The following is a 22336-nucleotide window of genomic DNA, read 5'->3' as shown; positions in this document are numbered from 1 at the left end:
GAAGGATTCGTGTGTGCGTCTAAAAATTTGTGAGAAAAAATAAATAAATATATATGTATATATATATATATATATATATTACCTACTGGCGGTCGCCAGTAGGTAGTTATAGTTAGGACCCTGTTTCCATAGGAAAACCGCAACATTCTATTTGGAATAACTTTGGCGCCGGTCGACGAATCCTCGCGAAATTTTCAAAACTAATGGGGCGCTACGCTCCGCTCCTACCCTAAAAGTCTCGGGGGGATTCGTCAAGCGGGGGCTGAGAAAAAAGGGGGGTCCCAAAACGCGTTTTTCCCACGCATTTTTCCATAGGACCTTTAGACACAGCTACAGCCCGAACGGCTGAACAGAGTTACTTGAAATTTGGCAGAGAGGTAGTCCTCAGGTCAAGGAAGTGCCTTTTGTAGGTCTGGTGTAAATCTGTTCAGTAGTTCCTGAGAAAATAGCATTTAAATCAATATATATATCTGTGGCAGCTTACGGTGCGCTTACGGTAAGCTTACGGTAAGCTTACCGTACGTGTACGGTGCCGTGCGCGAGTGCGAATCTGATTGGCTGTTAGATCTTAGTAAACATTCGAATCGGTCGAAACCAGGAAGTTGCGTCCGCCATTTTCTCTCTCGCACTCTGAGAGGGGGTTGAAAAACAAAGGGCAAAAACATGTAAAGGGGCTGTTTAGACCGCTCCCAAGCACCTAGCCCTGTTGAGTGAGTCCCCAAAGATCCCCAAGGCCAAAAAAAGAATTTTAATTTTTTCGAAAATTTCGCCGATTACGCTTACCGTACGCGTACGGTAAAAAATATTTTAAAAAAAATAAATATCCACACTCTCCCCACCCCATGTGCAAATGGATCCCGAAGCATAAACAACATCGGCCTCACCCAACTAGTCACCAGCCCCACACATAACTCAGGGCACACTCTTGACCCCATCTTCACGCCCAGCGACAGAGAAGTACAGTCAAGTCACCGAGCTCACCTGGACAGATCAAGCCCTTGTCAACTCCGTCATCCCCAGTCCCCCCCGTCACCGCCCCTAGAGCTACCTAGTGCTCGCCACGGCAGCTGGAGGTAAGAGTCAGAGAGCCAGTGGACCGACGCCCTCAACACCTCCTACCCTGACACCGCACCCAACCTGGAACAGGCTGTCAAGAACTTCACCATGTGGAACACCGGCTGTGCTGACAGTCGCCACCATCAATCCCAGCAAATGCTAAAAGATCCACCAAACAGGCCAGATGGTACGCCATGGAGCTAAGAACCGCGAAATTCAACTGCAAGCAAGTATAAAGAAAATTGGGCACCAGCAAGGAATCCGCAGACAGACCCACTATCAAGACAGCCCTCAACCAAAAACACCAGCTCCTGAAGGAGACAAAATAGAATGCCCTAGTGGACCTCATCCAAGCCAGCTCCAACCACAGCAGAGAACTCTTCAACATCGTTAGGGAGCTCTCCAACCCCTCAGCCACCGAAAATATCATTACCCCTTCCCAGGAACTTTGCAACAGGCTGGCAGACTTCTTCTACGACAAGATCTTCACCTTCTACAAGAACTTTGAACTCAAGCCTCCTCCCCAACCTCTTTGGCCACCTCGCTCCCCCAGAAGCAATCCTCAACCACCTACTCACCAGCTGAGACTAGCTTACCACAAAGAACGCCACAGCAATCTTGAACTCCGTCCACTCAGGAGCCCCCACGAACCCCTGTCCTCACCACATTTTCCAGAATGATCAAGAAGATCAGCTGCAAGCTCACTCAACGCCTCTATCACCATGGCCACCTTACTGAAGAATTGAAACACGCAGATGTCAAAGCCCTTCTCAAGAAACAGCCCGCCGACCCCAGCGAACTCAAAAACTATCACCCCATCTCTCTGCTCCCCTCTGAAAGGCAACAACTGCCAACTTCCAGAACACCTGGAGAACAACCATCTTCTGGACACCTCCCTGTCTGAATTCTGCACCAACCACAGCCCCAAAACCTCCCCGATCGCTGCCACGGACGACTTCAGAACCCTTCTTGACCAGGGAAAAAACCTCAGTCCTGATCCTCCTCAACCTCTTGGCAGCATTCGACACCGTATCCCACTACACTCTGATCAAAAGACTACATTGCATCAGAATTCAAGGAGACGCCCTCAAGTGGATCGCCGCCTTCCTCACTCAGAGAGTCCTCCTACCACTGTTCACCTCAAAACCCAAGAACTTCATCTGCGGCGTTCCTCAAGACTGATCCCTCAGCCCCACTCTGTTTAACACCTGCATGACCCCCTTGGCCAACATCGTCAGAGCCCATAGATTAATCATCATATCCTATGCAGACAACACTCAGCTAATCCTCTCGCTCTCAGAAGACGTCACTACCATGAGAGCCAACTTCCGCAGGTGTATGACGCAGGCCCAAACAGACCCACATCACACCTCATCTCAAGAAACTCCACTGGCTCCACATACAGAAGAGATGTCAATTCATGATGCTGATTCACGCCTACAAAGTTCTGCACAAGCAAGGACCATCCTAAATCACCCACCACCTGAACTTCCACCAACCCTCCAGACACCTGTGCTCCATCTTCCTCTCCATCGGGCTTCCCCGCCACATCCGCTGGAGCAACAGTGGAGGACACTTCTTCTACCTCGCGACTAAATCCTGTAACAACCTCCCCTACACCTCCTGACCACCACTTGTCACCTAGAATTCCGGAAGGCACTCAAGACTTGGCTGTTCAACTGAAGCAGCAAGACCCTTAGCGCCCGATACCCTCACGGGTGATTAGCCATGCTTTATAAATCCTGCTTGATTGATAGATTGATTAAACTATTCTTTTTTTTAAAAAGATAAGCACTGAATTGGACAACTGATTATTGCGGTTCTGGGTGATAGTTGAGTTCGTAGCTTGAAGCCTACTCTACCTCCCTGACCAGCCTTTGACTAGTATCCATGGCTACCACTGACAGTCAAGTGCTGACGTGGTTGTACTTGTTCCAGTTTTAAGAGCCAAAGATAGATCCAGGGACATTAGACCCAAAAACCCCAAGCTCCACTGCTGATGCCCAGGTTCCCCGGTTTGTCCTGTGACCCCTGAATGGGGTCTGACAATATTTGTTTATACAGTGAGCCCCTCCACAAAAGATCTTGAAAAAGAGTTTTCCAATGATTACACAATATGACGTTTTTTATTGCAGTGCCCATTGGTAGCATGTGCAATAGACTGTGTGCTCAGTCTTTCTGTATCGATGTAGATATCTATTCATCTCACTCACCTACTGACTCACTCTCACTCACGTGCTTCTGTTTTTACCTGGACAGTGCTCTACTGGCTCTCTGGCCTGGTTTGCCCTATGCAATAAGACATACTATGCAATAAGACATGGTATGCAATAGGACACACTATGCAATAGCACATGCCATGCGATAGCACATACTATGCAGTAACGCATACTAATCAATAAGAGATACTATGCAATAAGACATACTATGCAATAGCACATACTTAAATAAATGTGTACATGACAGTTTGCCTCTCACTCTCCTATCTCAGTTCCTCACATGTACACTACCTCTTGCTCTTTCTCTCACATGCACACTGCCTCTCAGCCTCTCTTTCTCACATGTGCACTGTCGCTCTTACATGTGCACTGCTTTACTCTCACATTCACACTGCCTCTCACAATCTTACACGACCAATTTATAAAAACCAAAGTTAAAGTCAAGTATCCTTCAGTGAACATAAAGCAGAGAAACCCCTGAAATTCACTGGTTATGGTATGGAATGTGCTGTGCACTGCATAACTCAGGCCTGCCTTGTTTTGCTGTTGGTAGATAGCCTATCATTTTACACGTGTGTTTGGCACAGGATTGTTTTAAGTGTGGTGTGGGCCTGAGAAATGCAGTGTGTTGCACAGTGCTTTCCACAACTGGAATATTTCAGGAGTTTCTCAGTTTGGTGCTCACTCAACCATAACTAATCGTAAACCTTTTTTTCAGTGAATTTATGCTTTTTAATGATATTATGCATTCAGCTGTCATGGACCAGTGTTGACGCTCTCATTTAACTTTACTCCCCTGTCTGATCTCCATCAGAGATCATATTCTTGGACTGGACTTAAGTTACTGTCTGCCAAACTTCATACAGATTCATGCTGCAGTTATTAGTAAATAAAACCTTTATTGCACCCCTTTCATGTTTGCCTCTTTCCCACCTAAACCCGACTGACGCCTGACCCCCTCCAGGTCTGCTCAAACTTTGATATGCCAACAGAAAGTTAACCCTACTTAATATCTGCCAAATATCTTGATGGTTCATCAAATGTATTATCAAATGAACACATAATTGAACCCCACCCCAATAAAGCTGTAACCCTCCCCCACCCGTCCTAATTTGCAAACCTCCTGCCTCCGCCATTGCATCTGTGAAATACTTGCACTTGAGTGTAATTTGTTAACTCCCTGCTACATTTTTTGTGTATATTTATCAAACTACGACAATGTATTGGCAAATGAAAACGTATTTGTGTCTCTAACTTTTTCGCCACTTGATGGATTAGTGCAAACTTTGACACATTCAAAACAGAGGAGCTGAGAGGGTAAAGAAAATAGGAGTGCCCTCCACTCAATCAATTCAGCACAAAAAAAACCCCTATTTTACACACCTTACTTTAAACTGTTACTATGGCCATGCCAGCTAGCACCTTCTGCTAACAGCAAAGAGATTGACCATTCCGTATTTTATTTCAAAAAATGGTGCTATATCTTCAATCAAAATCAACGTATGTGATGCGAGGGACTGGGAGACGCCTCGTGGGAGCAACCACCAAATGCCTGATGGTTACCAAATCCAACCAGCAGGTCTTCTCTTCGTTGGTGTACTCTTGTGCACGCATAGCCTTGGGCCTTGGAGTTAAGATGTATGTGTTTCAGTACCGGCAGCAGGTCTGCCGCAGGTCTTCTCATCCTTGGTGCACTCCTGTGCACGAGGCGTCTTGGGTCTTGGAGTTAAGATGTATGTGTTTCAGTACCAGCAGCAGGTCTGCCGCAGGTCTTCTCATCCTTGGTGCACTCCTATGCACGGAGGGACTTGGGTCTTGGAATTAAGATGTATGTGTTTCAGTACCAGCAGCAGGTCTGCAGCAGGTCTTCTCATCCTTGGTGCTCTCCTATGCATGAGGGTCTTGGGGCTTGGAGTTAAGATGTATGTGTTTCAGTACCAGCAGCAGGTCTGCAGCAGGTCTTCTCATCTTTGGAGTACTCCTATGCATGCAGGTCTTGGGGCATGGAGTGAAGATGTATGTGTTTCGGTACCAGCAGCAGGTCTTCTCATCCTGGGTGCACTCCTGTGCACGCATAGCCTTGGGGCTTGGAGTTAAGATGTATGTGTTTCAGTACCAGCAGCAGGTCTTCTCATCCTTGGTGCTCTCCTATGCATGAGGGTCTTGGGGCTTGGAGTTAAGATGTATGTGTTTCAGTACCTGCAGCAGGTCTTCTCATCCTTGGTGCTCTTCTATTCATGAGGATCTGGTGACTTGGAGTTAAGATGTATGTGTTTCAGTACCAGCAGCAGGTCTGCAGCAGGTCTTCTCATCTTTGGAGTACTCCTATGCATGCAGGTCTTGGGGCATGGAGTGAAGATGTATGTGTTTCGGTACCAGCAGCAGGTCTTCTCATCCTGGGTGCACTCCTGTGCACGCATAGCCTTGGGGCTTGGAGTTAAGATGTATGTGTTTCAGTACCAGCAGTAGGTCTTCTCATCCTTGGTGCTCTTCTATGCATGAGTGTCTTGGGGCTTGGAGTTAAGATGTATGTGTTTCTACCTGCAGCAGGTCTGCAGCAGGTCTTCTCATCCTTGGTGCTCTTCTATTCATGAGGATCTTGTGGCTTGGAGTTAAGATGCATGTGTTTCAGTACCAGCAGCAGGTCTTCTCATCCTGGGTGCACTCCTGTGCACGCATAGCTTTGGGGCTTGGAGTTAAGATGTATGTGTTTCGGTACCAGCAGCAGGTCTGCAGCAGGTCTTCTCATCCTTGGTGCACTCCTGTGCACGCATAGCCTTGGGGCTTGGAGTTAAGATGTATGTGTTTCAGTACCTGCAGCAGGTCTGCAGCAGGTCTTCTCATCCTTGGTGTTCTCTTATGCATGAGGGTCTTGGAGCTTGGAGTTAAGATGTATGTGTTTCAGTACCTGCAGCAGGTCTTCTCATCCTTGGTGCTCTCCTATGCATGAGGGTCTTGGAGCTTGGAGTTAAGAAGTATGTTTTTCAGTACCAGCAGCAGGTCTGCAGCAGCTCTTCTCATCCTTGGTGCACTCCCGTGCATGCAGGGGCTTGGAGTTAAGATGTATGTGTTTCAGTATCTGCTGCAGGTCTTCTCATCCTTGGTGCTCTCCTGTTCACGCTGGGTCTTGGGGCTTGGAGTTAAGATGTATGTGTTTCAGTACCAGCAGCAGGTCTGCAGCAGGTCTTCTCATCCTTGGTGCACTCCTGTGCATGCAGGGGCTTGGAGTTAAGATTTATGTGTTTCAGTATCTGCCGCAGGTCTTCTCATCCTTGGTGCTCTCCTGTGCACGCATGGTCTTGGGGTTTGGAGTTAAGATGCTAGCAGGAGGGACTGGGTTGCAGTGCAAAGGCTGCAAGGCCTTTGAAGCTGCTCAGCCCTTCCTGACCTATGGGGGGTGTGAGGACCTCCGCACAGGAAAGGCTTTATTTCTGGACTCAGAGAGCGCGGGCTCTCACCCCAGAGGTCCAGAAACCTGTCTCGTGGTGACAGGCTGGTATTTACCAGTCAGGAAACCCACCAGTGGCTGGTATGGTTTGGGGGTCTCCTCTAGAAGGTACCCCTGAGTGCAAGGGTTAATAAATCTGACACTGGAATCAGTGCAGGTTTATTATGTAGAAATGTTTGATACTAAACATCCCAGGATTCAGTAAATCCATTATGATGCTGTGATACTCATAATTGCAAGTTTACAGACCATATACGTTTATATGACTTTACTGCACTTATAATATCTAAGAATGGACTAGAGGTATAGTGCACCCTGCCTTAAGGGACACTTAGCTATGCCTCATGCAGTGACTGGTAGGCATGGCACATAGGACGGTGTGCCATGTCGACTCTGCACTTTTAGCTGCACCAAAACAAGTAGGCTGCAATGGTAGTGGGTCCTGTTTGTGGTGAGAGATCTCGAGGGTGGCGTAATACATGCTGCAGTCCTCAGAGGCTTTTATCTGGCTACCATGCCCATGGCACCATAGGTACCCCTTACAAGGGACTTACAGGTAGGCAAGAATTGGGCCAATTGTGGGAACAATGGTGCAGGTTAGGGAAGGAACACAGACCCTGGGAATCTGAGTGGCAGGGACCCAGGGCACACTCAGTCAAAGTGCATCAGAAATTTGGCAAAAAGTGGGGGGTTACTGCAACTGAAACCCACTTTCCTACACATACACATCTTTCTCTGTTATTGGCCTTTTTTCTGACATATTCTGCTTTGGGAAGATATGAATATTCTGCATTTTGTTAGTGCCCTGCTCGACTACTACCATGACACCACCAAGACACAGTTGCATTCATTTTGCGTAATATTGCCCATAAAAATTGAAAAATATTTACGTTTCTTTACTGAAACCAGCAAGTCGAACGCCCCAACGTGTTCTTCCCTGACAGAGGATCACATTTTGGATTCTGAGAAAGTTTTGAGGGTGGATGCAGTCAAAGGTTCTGATTTGATGTGGCATTGTGGAGTTGGTCCTTGAGGCTGGTAAGGTTCACAATGGTGGTCTTTTCTGTGCTCTGGGTGAAAATATATTTTATGGCACAAAGTGAACCTAGAGAGAGGGAATGAGGAAGAGGAGGAGAATGGCAGAAGCAGGGCTTTAAGTGGGCTGGGTCTTGCTGGTGCTCAGCACCGGCAGTTCTAAAAAGCCGGTGCTGGGACAGGTCTCTTTCGGGGTCTCCATTTTTGCCCTCACCCTCAGGGTTTAAAAAGAAATCTTAACTCTGCAGCAGTGCCACCCTTCACTGCTTTTGATGTAACTTCAAAGAGACTCGTTATAGTTCTTTCACAGTCTCATTTCAGAACCAAATCATTTTCAATATTCTATACAGTGAAGCCATAGTTGTTGCTTATTTATCCTATGAAACTAACAACCATTGTCAAAGCCAATAGTCCTGGCTTGTTGTAGGTGCAATGTTACTTGCTGTATTATATATCTGGATGCAATGACAGAAGAAGCAAAATACCAGTCGGTGGCACACTATTCTAAGAACAGGTTTTTAGCTTAGCAGTTTTTAAGCCACATTCTTAATTAGATAGACGATGCCCCTTTGAGAGACATCCCCCAGTTATTTAATCCCACTTAAAGCTCTGGGAAGAAGAATAGTGTGGGTGGAAGTGTGGAGCCATGAGAGGATAGAGGAGGGTTAGAGACAATGAGAAGAGATTGAGGTGGTTTTCTGATGCCTCTGTTATCATGGATATTAATACCACAATTTAAATAGTCATTCAAATGTGGTGTTTACCAGGTGCCATATTTGCTCCTCATTCTCAATTTTGACAGGTTTTCCCTGGCAAGATTGGGCACAAACAAATGACGCACTGTACTTTTGCAGATGCTGCAGTCCTAATTTTGACAGAAATGCATGTCTGCAGATGAGTAGGGAGACCTGTCCAAATTAGAATGAGGGTTTAAGAGGGAAATGTTTCATGTTTCCAGCTTTGAATAGTTCACATTTATGTTGGTAGCTGGGAGTCTCCTTTCACCTGGCTCTATATCATTGCAAATGAAACCATACGTGCAGTGAGAAGGTTTGGGCCATCTACGGACACCGCCATTTGTATGTTAAAGACTTTTAGACTGTTATGAAGAATTATTGGCATCAGATATAATTCCCATTAGCATAGCCATTTCTATCCCATGATCAACCTTGTTCTCTCTTTTCTTTATCCGATCTTTAAAGTAGATGTCTTGGGACAATAGTGCTGCATTATTTCTTAAAAATACCACCGATATAAAATAAATAATTGTTGGGGTGAAAGATCAACATTTCCCTTTAATGGATCTTCCAACACTGATTATTTTTCTTTGTTTATAATTATGTTTAACAAATGGAAGAATAAAGAGAACCTGTTTCTCCCATCCATTCATTTGTGCTGTCCTGTCCTTTTTTATTACTGGGTTTGCAGATTTTGCATCAATTGGTTCACCAAAAATTAAAACGGAGGATGACTCGTATTCTATCTGCCACCTCAACTTCGAGAGAAGAGAGCTCATACCCAGCAGTGCAGGTGAGTGAATTCATCTATATGGATGCTCCAAAGTGAAAAGTATTGAAAAGCAATAAAAGAAGATTCAATATTTATACTAATATTGGTAATAGGGCAAGATTAGTATGCCCTGGAGTGTGTCCCTGTTATAGCGCTGAAGGCGATCACCAGGGACTGAGTACATAATACCAGATGTCTACAAAACGTCCTGGGTCAAGACATGGTGGGGAGAGATCTGAGAAACAATAGCAATGAGGCTAACGTATGAAATGGATAAAATGCCAATATTGTATCAACAAATTGAATGTAACACATGGAACAACTTCAGCTTCGATGCAGAATCTCAGTTCTATTTCTGACAATTGCACTAAAAGACTGAAGTAGAGACTTAATGTAGGAAACCCCAATTTTCGTTTGTCCTTGTATGAGTCAAGGGTAAGTGATAGTTTTATTGATGCCTTTTAGGTTCTGCAGTACCCCTACCATTTTCTAGCTCTTTATCGATTCAGTTTTGCTTGATGTTATGCATCATTTTATGCTGCTCTGTTTGGTTGATATATAGTGTGCTCAAAGAGTCTCTGCTGTATCAAGAACATCTTGTCTTTTATCCATCTCCTGTTTTGTCATAGTCTGACCGGAATTACTCTGTATTTGAAACAGATTCTGCTCATGCACAGAACTATGCGCAGGAAACCAGGACCTCAGTGAATTGTGGTGTACCAAAAACTCACCCCAGAACCCCTATCCGACCAGCATCAGTGTCCCATTCGTTATCCGTATTATCACGGAGGTCCCAATGTATAGACAAGCCAGAACATGCGACTAAGAGTACTCTCAGGAATGGTGGGAATCAGAAATACCTGTTCGTTATTATTCCCATATCAGTCCAAAACAAGAGTAATCGGAGACACGGTAAAGTTTCAAGAGTTTATTTTATAAACCTCGTGTCCTAAGATGCAGTACTTTGGCTAACATAAGCAGGCAAACGATTCAAATCAAAACCATCAGCATTGTTACAATACCATAGAAAATGAAAGGAGAGATCATATTACAAATGACAGTCGAATACAGCCACCTTCCTTTCGCTAGTAAACTAATATTATTATACTAATAAAAGGTCTCTAGGCTTGAATGGGGAACCCCATACCGTAAAGATCAGCTTAGTTGAATCACATCACAGGATCAGGTGTGCTCTGCTCCTGGGAAAGCTCTTCTTCCGAATGTGTTAAAGGCATGCAGACTGCAATATTAAAAGCTCTCGACTCTCAGGTATTTGCAGCTGTGTGCGTGTTATGGCTAAATAGTGGGCCGATCAACCTGAACTCAAAAACATGCATTGTCTGGCGACCCAGACTGTTTCTTTACACAATGTTCAGACCAAGGTCGCAGCTCATGGCTAGGGATGTTCTCATGTGAAGAAAAGGCAAGCAAGCAGTTTTCAAATAATAACATGTAACTGCAGTGTCGTGTGCAAAAGCAGCAAACGTGGTAAGATGGCTTTCTAACATCTAACGCGGTTATGCTAACTTAGCAATGTATGTATATAAATTGCAGCCCTCACTACAATTTCTTACACATGAATATGGACTCTGAGTCATTTAAATTCTGAATTGATCACTGAATTTTTTCAATGTTTAAGAACTCTTCTATGTAAGAATAGCGTTCAGGCTACAAGGTCATTTTTCTGTGTGCAGTTTGAATTACACTGTTGTATTCCTGGTTAGCGAATATTATATCTCGTCTTCGATCTTACAATCAACCTGTAATTTACTCCAGAGTTGCTGGAATAGTTCAGACGTTTTTTAGAGAAAGTCAAGCAGGCTTAAGTATAGATGGACCCAGAGGAACTAGAAGATCTTCATTTAAAGACCTTTCTAATTTGACAACATTGATTGAATTTCAGCCAACAAGCTAATTTTGTTCTAACGAAGGAATTACAGGTGAATGTTATCAAAGTGTGTCCTGGCTCGACCATTTCTGGAGGAAGCGTGGGTCGGATACAGAAACAAGGTTTGTCCGGTTGAAATATTTACCTTTCTCTGAAATGGAAATCAAAAATGCTCAGTGGGACAAGACTGCAGGCTGTACCCACAGAGAGCTCCACGGCATTGGATAGCTGCTGGACAAGGTCCAGGGGAAGCCGGTGCCTTTTGGCTGTAAATCTCAGACCCACAGAAATTTGAATTCCGCACCCAGTGAAGCTCCGTTGCCAGCCGGATACTTTTAGCGCCTTCGCACCGTGAAGATTTCTATGTTCTGACGTAGTCACTTTTTTGGAGCTTGGATTCTTCCAGCGAGACAAGGCTGCAGTCTCTAGCTGAAAAGTGTTCCACAAGTCCAGATACCATCCCCACAACACTCTGCTGAACTGGATTTCCTGCTGCAGAGGTTTTCCAAGTGGGAACAACCTGCACCCTAAGGCCAGCTGGAATGCTCTTTCGTTGAAACAGCTTGACAGGTTGGTCCCGGGCCCTCGGATGTCTTTGGATCCAAGAGGTTTTTGTGTTCAAGTTTTCAGGATATGTTAGGTACACTTTGACAAAACCAAGGGTCCCAGGATAGACCTTGGGGTTCAAGACTCACTCCAGCAGAAGCTACCAGCACGGACCAGGGCAGGTCCAGTTGGAACTGGTCAGCTGGGCAGTAGCCGCTTGTAGCTTTTCATGTCCCTGTAGCTTGAACAGTAGGTCAGGTTCTTTGTCCTGGATTCAAGAGGGACAATAGGTTCAGTCTTCTATGCTCTTCTTTGTTCCCATACTGCAAGTTCAGTCCTCTTCTGATCTTCCATATGTCCAGTAGTGTTCTGATAATAGGCATTTATGCCGGGCAAATCACCTAATCAATCAATCAATCATAGGCATTTATAGAGCGCTCTACTTACCCGGAGGGTCTCAAGGCGCTGGGGAGGGGGGTGCTGCTACTACCCGAACAGCCAGGTCTTGAGCTTCTTCCTGAAGGCGAGGTGGTCTTGGGTCAGGCGCAGGTCGGTCGGGAGGGAGTTCCAGGTCTTGGCGGCCTGGTAGGAGAAGGACCTTCCTCCTGTTGTCGTTCTTCGGATGCGGGGGACGGCGGCGAGGGCGTGACTGGCTGATCGGAGGTGTCGTTTGGGAGCGTAGAAGTTGATGCGGTTGTTGAGGTAGCTCGGGCCTTGGTCGTGAAGAGCTTTGTGTGCGTGGGTGAGGAGACGGATGGTGATTCTCTTGTTGACCGGGAGCCAGTGCAGGTCTCTTAGGTGTCCGGAGATGTGGCTGTGTCGTGGGATGTCGAGGATGAGTCTGGCTGAGGCGTTCTGGATCCGTTGGAGTCTCTTCTGGAGCTTGGCGGTGGTTCCGGCGTAGAGGGCGTTGCCGTAGTCCAGTCGGCTGGTGACGAGTGCCTGGGTGACATTCTTCCTGGTCTCGGTGGGGATCCACCGGAAGATCTTCCGTAGCATGCGCAGGGTGTTGAAGCATGACGAGGAGACGGCGTTGACTTGCTTGGTCATGGAGAGGGAGGAGTCCAGGATGAAGCCCAGGTTGCGTGCGTGGTCTGTCGGTTTGGGTGCGGTGCCCAGGGCGGGGGGCCACCAGGAGTCATCCCAGGCGGAGGGCGAGGATCCCAGGATGAGGACTTCCGTCTTGTCCGAGTTCAGCTTCAGACGGCTGGTCGACATCCACTCGGCTACCTCTTTCATTCCTTCGTGAAGGTTGGCTCTGGCGGCGGCGGGGTCGTTGGTCAGGGAGAGGATCAGCTGGGTATCGTCGGCGTAGGATATGATGTTGAGGTTGTGTTGGCGTGCGATGGCCGCGAGGGGGCTCATGTAGACGTTGAAGAGGGTTGGGCTCAGCGAGGATCCTTGAGGGACGCCGCAGATGACTTTGGTGGCCTCTGACTTGTACGGTGGTAGACGGACTCTCTGTGTTCTTCCGTCGAGGAAGGAGATGATCCATTCCAGTGCCTTCTCCTGGATTCCGACGTTGCTGAGGCGCTGCACTAGGGTGCGGTGGCAGACGGTGTCGAAGGCCGCGGAGAGGTCTAGTAGGATGAGGGCCGCTGTTTCTCCGTTGTCCATCAGGGTTTGGATGTCATCGGTGGCAGCGATGAGGGCGGTCTCGGTGCTGTGGTTGGCTCGGAAGCCAGACTGTGAGGGGTCGAGGGATCCGTTCGTCTCGAGGAAGGCGGCCAGTTGCTTGTTGACGGTCTTCTCGATGACTTTGGCTGGGAACGGGAGCAGCGAGATGGGGCGGTAATTCTTGAGTTCGGTGGGGTCCGCTGTTGGTTTCTTGAGTAGAGCGCTGAGTTCGACATGCTTCCAGCTCTCAGGGAAGGTGGCGGTGGTGAAGGAGGTGTTGATGATGTCCCGCAGGTGGGGTGCGATGACGGCGTCTGCTTTGTTGAAGACGTGGTGAGGGCAGGGGTCGGTCGGAGATCCGGAGTGGATGGAGTTCATCATGCGGACGGTTTCTTCGGTGCAGATCGGGGTCCAGGCGCGGAGGGTGGAGGTGGGGGGCGGTGGTTCGGTCGAGTTGGACGTGGCGTTCGTCGGTAGGGTGTTGAAGCTGTTGTGTATGTCCGCGATCTTGTTGTGGAAGTAGGAGGCGAGGGAGTTGCAGAGTTCTTGCGATGGGGTGATGTCGTTGTTTCCGGCGTTGGGGTTGGAGAGCTCTTTTACGATGTTGAAGAGTTCCTTGCTGTTGTGTGCGTTGTTATCCAACCGGTCCTTGAATGCAGTTTTCTTGGTGTCGCGGATCAGTTGGTGGTGCTTCCGGGTGGCAAGCTTGAGGGTGGTCATGTTGTCCGGAGTTGGACCCCTTCTCCAGGCTTTCTCGAGGGCTCGGCAGTTCTTCTTGGAGCTCTTGAGTTCGTCGGTGAACCATGGGGCCTTCCTGCTGCCGGGTCTGCTGGACGGGGTCCTCAGTGGGGCGAGTTCGTCCGCGCAGTTGCTGATCCACTTCGTGAGGTTGTCGGCGGCCTGGCTGGGGTTCGCTGAGCTGGCGGGAGGGTGCTGGCTCAGGGAAGCGGCGAGCTGGTCGGCTGTGATCTTGCTCCAGCTTCTGCGGGCGACCTGTTGCTGGTGGTGGTGGGTCGTCGTTCTTTTGAAGGTGAAGTGGACGCAGCTGTGGTCCGTCCCGTGGAGTCCTGTGGCGTGGCTGAAGGCGATGTCTTAGCTGGAGGAGAAGACGGCGTCGAGTGTGTGTCCGGCGAGGTGGGTGGGGGCGGTCACCAGTTGCTTGAGTCCGTGGTTGGCGAGGTTGTCGAGCAGGGTGGTGGTGTTGTGGTCGTTGTTGTTCTCCAGGTGGAAGTTGAGGTCCCCCAGGAGGATGTAGTCAGCGGAGGGGAGGGCATGCGGGCTGACGAAGTCGGCGATGTCCTCGCTGAATTGTGTGTGTGGTCCCGGGGGTCGGTAGATCAGGGTGCCTCTGAGGGTGGTCTTCGGGTCGGTGTGGATCTGGAAGTGTAGGTGTTCGGCGGTAGTCAGGATGTCGTCGGTGTAGGTCGTGATGCGGATGGTGTTCCTGTGGATGATGGCGATGCCTCCTCCTATCTGGTTGGCGGTGATCTTGTAGCCCTCTGGGATGGCGATGGCGATGTCGGGCGCTGAAGAGGCGTTCATCCAGGTCTCCGTGAGGAAGGCAACGTCAGGAGCAGTGGTGTCGATGAGGTTCCAGAGTTCAATGGCGTGTCTGTGGACTGAGCGGGTGTTGAGCAGGATGCACTTGAGGTGGTTGCTGCTGGTGTTCGGCTTGGCGGGTGCTGGTGTGGGGCGGGTCCGGATGCAGGTGAACTTGCAGGTGTGGCAGCTGAAGGGTCCATGGGTGCGTCTCGGGGTGGCACGGTAGCATCCCGGGACTCGTCCGTCGTTGAGTGCGATGAGGGTGGCGGCGTCGTAGGTCCGGCGGGTGGGCTGGGGTCTGCGGGGGCCAGGGGTCCTGGCACTGGGCGGGGGCCAGGGGGCCATGGGCCGGGGCTGAGGGGACCGCCATCCAGAGGGAGGAAACACTGGGCCTGCGGAGGGAACCCATGGCAGACCGCTGGAAGCAGCTGTTGGGGAAGCTCAGACGCCTAGGCGCGGAGGGTCGCGCGGAGTTGCAGGAGGTGGCCGACGGAGCTGGCGTGGGTGGGGGTGGATCGGGGGATGCCCCTCTGTCGAGATGATATGCCCCTGCCTGCTTCCTCCCTTGGTGCCACGACACCCACACTTGCATAGCGATGTTCACAGCCGAGGCACACACATGGGGGACCCTCGGGGGGGTGTGGAGGGGCGGGGGGTTACTGACCGCTGGGAGGGTATTGAGCCTGCATGTACAGTCTATGCTGCCATTGTTAAGGTTTTGTTCTGTATAATCTTTGGGACTTGCGGGTATTTTGCCTGTTCTTCACTACCCGAATGGGGCGGGAGACACCCGCGCACAGACACGGAGCCTGGCTGAGGTACGGTTAATACCGTCACTTCTGATGTGACTACACCGGGACTGTCAAAGAGACTGTAGCTGGCTCCGCTGTGGACAGTGATCACAAATTAGCCTGATTGCATGTCATGAAGTAGTAGTTATTGATCCTGATGCGGGGTGATACCCCACCTATGTTTCCAACTCTCTGCTTATCTATTGTGTCAAATGCCAAGGAATGTTCTTGTTTAAAACAATAAAAATAGATTTACAAAAAAAAAAAAATTGATTGCATGTACTTTAGGTACACTCCAGATTGGATTCTGGGGTACCCTTGTGAGTCCCTAGTATATAGTATACTATGTCCCCAGGGCATAGGTACCCCAGAGGCCTACCAAGGGCTGAAGCATGTATTGTGCCACCCCTGGAAAGCCATGCTAAAGGACACCACAGGTCTGCTACAGCAGCCTGGGTAAGCTGGTGCATGCACCCCTTACTGAGGTATAGGTTCACTATACTTCACCTATCACTGCACATACAAACCTATCAGACACCCCTATGGCAGGCCTTATCAATCCTGAAGGCATGGTGCTTGGTTATATGTGAGAGGGTGCCCAGGCATGAGCTGAGCCCCTCTGCAGCCTTAGGAATCTCTTCTCCGGGGTTGTCAGTGGTGCAGCCTGACCATATACTCTTAAGTGCATTATATCTTAAACTGTTAATGCTAACTATGGACTGACTGCACGGAAACATGTCGTGTTTGGTGTCAAACGCCTTGGAAGAATCCCCACACATCAGTTCTTGATGTGAGGATATGATCCCTCCCTTCTAGAGGGAGAGACATGGCAGTACTGGTATACCCGGTAGAAATCACAAAATGGATGCTGCAGCCACAGACACGGGTTTGGCCTCCTGCTGCTGACCGAAACTCCGGCAGGGGAGACCTGGACAATAGGCTTCCTGTCACAGGGAGGTGTAACCACCTCCCAGACAGGCTTATGTGTATTGGGGCTGGGTGGGATCACTCTCAGAGTTCTTTGAAGTCCTGCACTGGGGGCACATTTGGTGTCCCTGTGCATAGTCCAGCTCAAACCGGTTCAGGGGCTTCTAGCCCCTGCTCTGGTGCGAAACTGGACAAAGGAAATGGGTGTAGCCACCCCTCTTTCCAAACCCTCCCATAGGTGGGTCCCCAGATCTAGTCCAACACCTTCCTTAGGTATAAGTAAGGAACCTCTGTAACTAGAACTTTAGATATCCCTGGACAAAACTCTGAAGCTGAATCCTGAACTTCGACGCTCTACTAATGACTAGGGGACTGAAGAAATCTCCCTTGGGGTCAAGGAGTGACTCCCCTGCTTGGCAGGCACCAACGAAGCAATTTAGCCGGTCTGCACCTACGAAGCTCCCGCCGGACTCCGAAGTAATTGCAGCCCAGGAAGAGGATTTCCAGACATCTCAGAGGCCGACCCGAGTCCCCAGCAAAGCTGAGACCCGCAGCCCTCGTGAGTAGCGTGGAACCGGAACTCCTAGTCACGTGCACTTTCGCAAGTGCATTGACTTCTCGACGTCTCTTGAAGTCGTGCTTGGGTTTGCTTGTAGCCCCCACCTCGAGCAGAAGATCCACTGAAGATTGTCGGCCTAGTCACCCAGAGTGAACCGTGGGCCGCCATTTTGTGTTTCCTCTCGATGTCCCTTCATGATCCCTGGTCCGTCGACTGGTGGGTCCCTGAGGGGGTAACTTTGATTTTCTTTGGGCTTCCCCGGTTGCTCCAGATGTGCCCTGACTCCCAACCAAGTGGTGAGTCCCCCAGACCTTGCTGGTCTGCACTGAAGCATCTTTCTCCTTTCTGCGTTGGTTGCTGTTGCCAAGGCTTGTTGTGTCCAATCCGGGCACTGACGCTGCAGCACTCGACATCCTTCGTGGGGCAGCTCAAATCCAGCTCCTGGTCATCCTCGACGCCTCCTGGTGCTCATGACTGAAGAGTCAAGCTTCACCTTCTTCACCTGAAATCACCCGACATCGGTGGGTATCCGCCTATCGTCCTCCTGGTCACTGGCAAGTGACCCAGACTCTGTCCCCTCTGCTTTCAGGTTCTTCTCATCTTTGATCCAGGCTTGGATCTCTTCGGACTCTTCGCATCTTCCCGGCAGCAGCACTTCTTTGCCAGCTCCCATTGAAATCGACGACGTGACCTGACACCATTTAACACCTATGCACCTGGCTCCCCTGGGTGAGGTAACACGAGTACTCCGGTGCTCCAGTGGGTGTTGGCCCTAGAACTTCCTAAGTCCCAAAGGGTTTGGTCTTGACTCACTTCTAAGTGTCCCTAATCTTTAAAAATCTAACCACGACTTTCCCCATAGAAGCTAACGGGAGCCCGTGGCTGTGTTCTCACACTGCACATGGCCCCCGTGGGTCCCCTGTGTCACTACCTTGGGTGGATCCTTGGGGTCCCAGCGATTCTACAGGCTCTAGGCCTTGTTTCTAGTTAAGTCGTGGTTCTTATACCACTATTTTAGTATATGGTTTGGCTCGCCCCTAGGGTCATAATTGAAGTGTAACTTATGTGTTTTGACCTCTAGTCTCATAAAGAGACTATGAGAGTGTGTTTAGTAATAAATACATATACACCTGGTGTGGTTGTCTTTCATTTAGGCACTCAAGAGATTATAGACTGGTAAAACAAGCTGCTTTACATTCCTTCAAGACTTAGCCTGAAGGCTGCTCTCCATAGCTACCACTAGGATAGCTTTCAATAAAGGTTGTCTTTAACCTATAACCAATAAGGGGTTGTTTGGACTGGTACAGAGTGCCCACTATAATTAGTGGACAGCATATACCAGGCCAACTTCTCACATCTACCATTAAATCAGATTTGAAATACGTACTAAAGGGCATTTAAATTAGATTTCTAGCTGTTTCTTAACTGAAATTAGCATTATTAAATGTAATAATGTAATTCAGTGTCTAACTATGGGGTGTGGTGTGGTAAATATTTCGTTACCGGTACTATTTTTTATGCGGTAAAGTCTATTAAGAATAACTCAGTAAATATAAGAGGCAGAATCCGTGGTATTAGAGGTTTTAAAAAGCTTTATTCCTATACAAAGGAATACAATTCGAATTGTAGGCATTCTATTCCATCACCACGAAAGTTCAGGAAGGAAGGGCATATATTATTGACAGATAGGCAGTTTTATAGAAAATACATTACAGTGAAACAGATGCAAGAGGCGTAACAGCTGATAATACAGATAAACTGTGCATACGTAGCTAATAGAGGCGTATACATGGGCGTAATTTAATAAACGTCATCATACATGATGTCACAAGTGGGTGGATCCATAAGAGAATCCTGCAATGTCAGCAGAAATAGTTGGCAGAGATGCGCGCGCAGCCGCATGACGTGTGATTGACGTGCAACTAGAGGGAGAAGGGGACTTGACATTTAGCTCTACATGTGGAGACAGAAGTCTGGGGTTATGTCAACCTAATCCCAAATCATATCTAATATCCTATGTTTAAAGAACTGTGTTATCCAAAAGGAGAGGTCTCTTAGGATAGAATCTTATTCTATACTGACTATACTGACTGTTAGTGCGTGTACAAGCGTCTAAGTGTCTACACTAGATGCGAGGGGGTAGGAATATTCCATAGTAACAGGGCTATGAATTACTTGCATGAGGACAGCGAGGCCTGGCCCTTTGCGCGGTAGCTGGAGGAATGTTTACCTAAACTACTAGACAGGAATGCATCGGATGAGGAGCGGAGGAGATAATCTTGAAGGTGAAATACAGTTTTTGGCAGGCGACTGGCTGGATCAGGCACCGTTAGCCGCGCAGGGAGTAGGACAAAGTTCATGGTCACAGATGCAGGCTCAGACTGGAGCTTTCAGAGGCAGAAGGCAGGAAAAAGGCTTGATGACAGAATTTGGGCCTACTCGCCTGAATCTGTAAAATGTGGAAAGTGAACCACATAAAGTCGTTGGCCTTTCATACTTAGGAATGGAATATCTGACCCATTCATGGCGGATCTGAAAGAGGACATGTTGACGGTGGACGCACATATATTTGCGTCTTCAAAACTGGAGCAGGAGGGAACATACATGTACTTATAGCATGTACATGGAGCCGTTGGGGTCTACGATAGGGGACATAACTGATCACAAAATTCATATTTCCTCATTCCCTCCTTGTCCCCTACGGACCCTCAGGAGATATCGATCTTCATCAATCCATCGATCTGTTCATATAGCATCATTTGTTCTTCTTTCTTCTTCCGGGATTTTGAACGAAAACTTGGATGTGGGATACACGAGGTGGCACACAGACCACAAATCGCTGGCCCACATTGTAGACATAAGCAGCAACTGAATAGTATGAGAAAGCTAATACCTAGGAAGGATAGGATTCTCCATCCCCAGGCTGACAACACGCCCCAGAACCAACCGGACCAAGTCCAGGTGCCTGGACTCTGGTGTATCTGGCTTACAATCTTATGAAGGCGAGTTATGGCTTTATATACTGACGGCGAATTTTCTGGTATGAAAATGCAGCAACTTGATCCGATGACCCTACAAGCTCCGCCCCTATCGGCCAGGATGACGTCAAGGACAAGACGATTTTGAAGCACAACAATCCGCATAGCAGACTGCTCTTCTGTTAAATTGCCTAAGGCGGAAATAGTTTCGTTCACTACTGCTTCAAGGGTTCTGGTTAATCTACGTATCAGCTTACTATTAGTGACTGTACCTATATAGGGAAAGAAACCTTTATTGAAATCTGTGTATTTTTCCCATGCTGTTTCAGTGTAATCGACAATTGGGAGATCTCTCTGCTGTCTATTGTGTACTAAATGGGTATTTCTATGATAATCAGGAGGAGCTAGGAAAACAGGTGGCAGAAGGAACGCTATGTAACAGGTACCATCCCAATCTAGAGGTAAACGTATATATGCGGTCTGGCCACATATAAAATAGGAATGGCGAGAAGCTCTAAATGTAGACTTGCCTTGATCACTGAATTTTATTACAGTGGTGCATTTACTATGGCCCATGTGTATGGAGCCATTCTTTCTTACACATAATTCCCCTTTTACTGGGAATACTGACATGGCGGGCAAGATTGGTGTAGCTTCAGATTCAACGTTCAGGATCATAAGGTTAAGTGTAAAATTACCTAATCCATATACTTCATTTTCTAGATCAGTTCCTGTTCTTTTGGGAAGTCCCTCCTTGTTAGGGTAGCAGACTTTAAGCAAAACTAAGTTCAGGTTTCCCCATACCCAGTTGTCTTGATAAACTGCGGAATTTGAATCTAGGGAATTAATCAAACTAAACCATGCTCCACAGGAGCCATTGTGTGTGAACGGATAGGGAAAGAGGGGCAAAACTCCCTTATAGTTCTGATAGGGAGGGAGTCGGCCACATATCCAACAATTAGTGGCATTGCTGGTTTGATGGGAATGATGTAACATACTAATGAATGTGTTGTTGCGCAGCGCAAATCTATAGGACAATTCATGCGGAGGTAATTCGCTAAAAGAATGTTCTGCAGTTATATTGTAAGCACGTTTAAGAATAGGGTAATACATGTGTAATAGTATGCTGACAATGATGATCAGAAGACTTAGAAAAAACAAAATTAATAATGTTACTGTGCAGTGACTACGAAATGATTTACAATACGCATGCTTCTTGAGCTGCATCTGATGATTTCTTTCTCTATTCCGGTCTAGAGGATACATGTCAGAGACAAATTCAACCGATTCACCTTGGAGAGGACTTAAACAATCAAATTGTCTGACTTACTAGACCTCAATTTTAGTTTGTAAAGTTCTGGTTTTGTTAATTCAGCCAAGGGGAGCTTTGAGTCTGTCTGTGAGGGAATGCAGGGTTGAGTATCTACACTGGATGGTAGTCCATAAAATTTCTTGATATGACTCGAGTGCAACCACCCTTTCCGTCCCTCGATTTTCACGGCTGTCCTTGTGGTGAGTAGAACCAACTTCGGTGACTTCCACCTAGGATCCAGTTGGGTCTTCCGGTCAAAATTCCTGACCAGCACCAGGTCCCCAGGAACCACGTCATGGGGCTTCACCTCAGTATTGTCGGGAAAAGCTGCGGATACCTGTGAACGACAAGATTGTAGTGCAGACATCAAGGAAGCCAGGTAATCTGTCAGCATATTACAGTCAACATCAGTGATTTTGCGAGGTATAGGCGTCCCCCACATATTTGGTGGTCTACCGAAGATCACCTCGTACGGGGATAGCCCTGTTCGAGAATGTGCTACCATTCTCATGTAAAAGAGCGCAACTGGTAAGGCTACTATCCAATCGACTCCTTTTTCCCTACATATTTTGGACAATCTAATTTTCAGAGTTTGATTATGGCGTTCCACGAGACCTGCCGCCTCGGGATGTCGGACACAGTGGAATTTCCATTGGTAGCCTAATAAAAGGGAAACGTGTTTCATTAGTTCGGATGAGAACGGCTGGCCGTTATCTGAGTAGACAACACGTGGTAAACCGTACCGTGGGAAGAATTCTCGAACTAACTGTTTGGCAGTAGTCGCGGCAGTGTAATCTGAAACCGGGTATGCTTCTGTCCAACGGGAAAGAGCACAGACAACTACGAGAACATATTTGAATCCTCGACATCGTTCCATCTGGATATAATCCATCTGGAGGACTTCAAAAG

General features: G+C 47.9%; 1 protein-coding gene across 1 annotated transcript in view; it reads left to right on the top strand.

Moving 5' to 3' along the window:
* LOC146839119 (uncharacterized) overlaps nt 1-22336 on the top strand; it is a 203173-nt gene that overhangs the window by 83889 nt on the left and 96948 nt on the right. The window contains exon 5 of the mRNA XM_085603120.1: nt 9187-9288. Coding sequence (XP_085459246.1) covers nt 9187-9288 — 102 coding nt within the window. The remainder of the gene's footprint in view (nt 1-9186; nt 9289-22336) is intronic.

The sequence above is a fragment of the Triturus cristatus genome, chromosome 4_2 (assembly GCF_964204655.1).
Source record: "Triturus cristatus chromosome 4_2, aTriCri1.1, whole genome shotgun sequence".
NCBI lineage: Eukaryota > Metazoa > Chordata > Amphibia > Caudata > Salamandridae > Triturus > Triturus cristatus.
The sequence above is the reverse complement of the archived record's forward strand: the minus strand, read 5'-3'. Positions and strand labels throughout refer to the sequence as shown.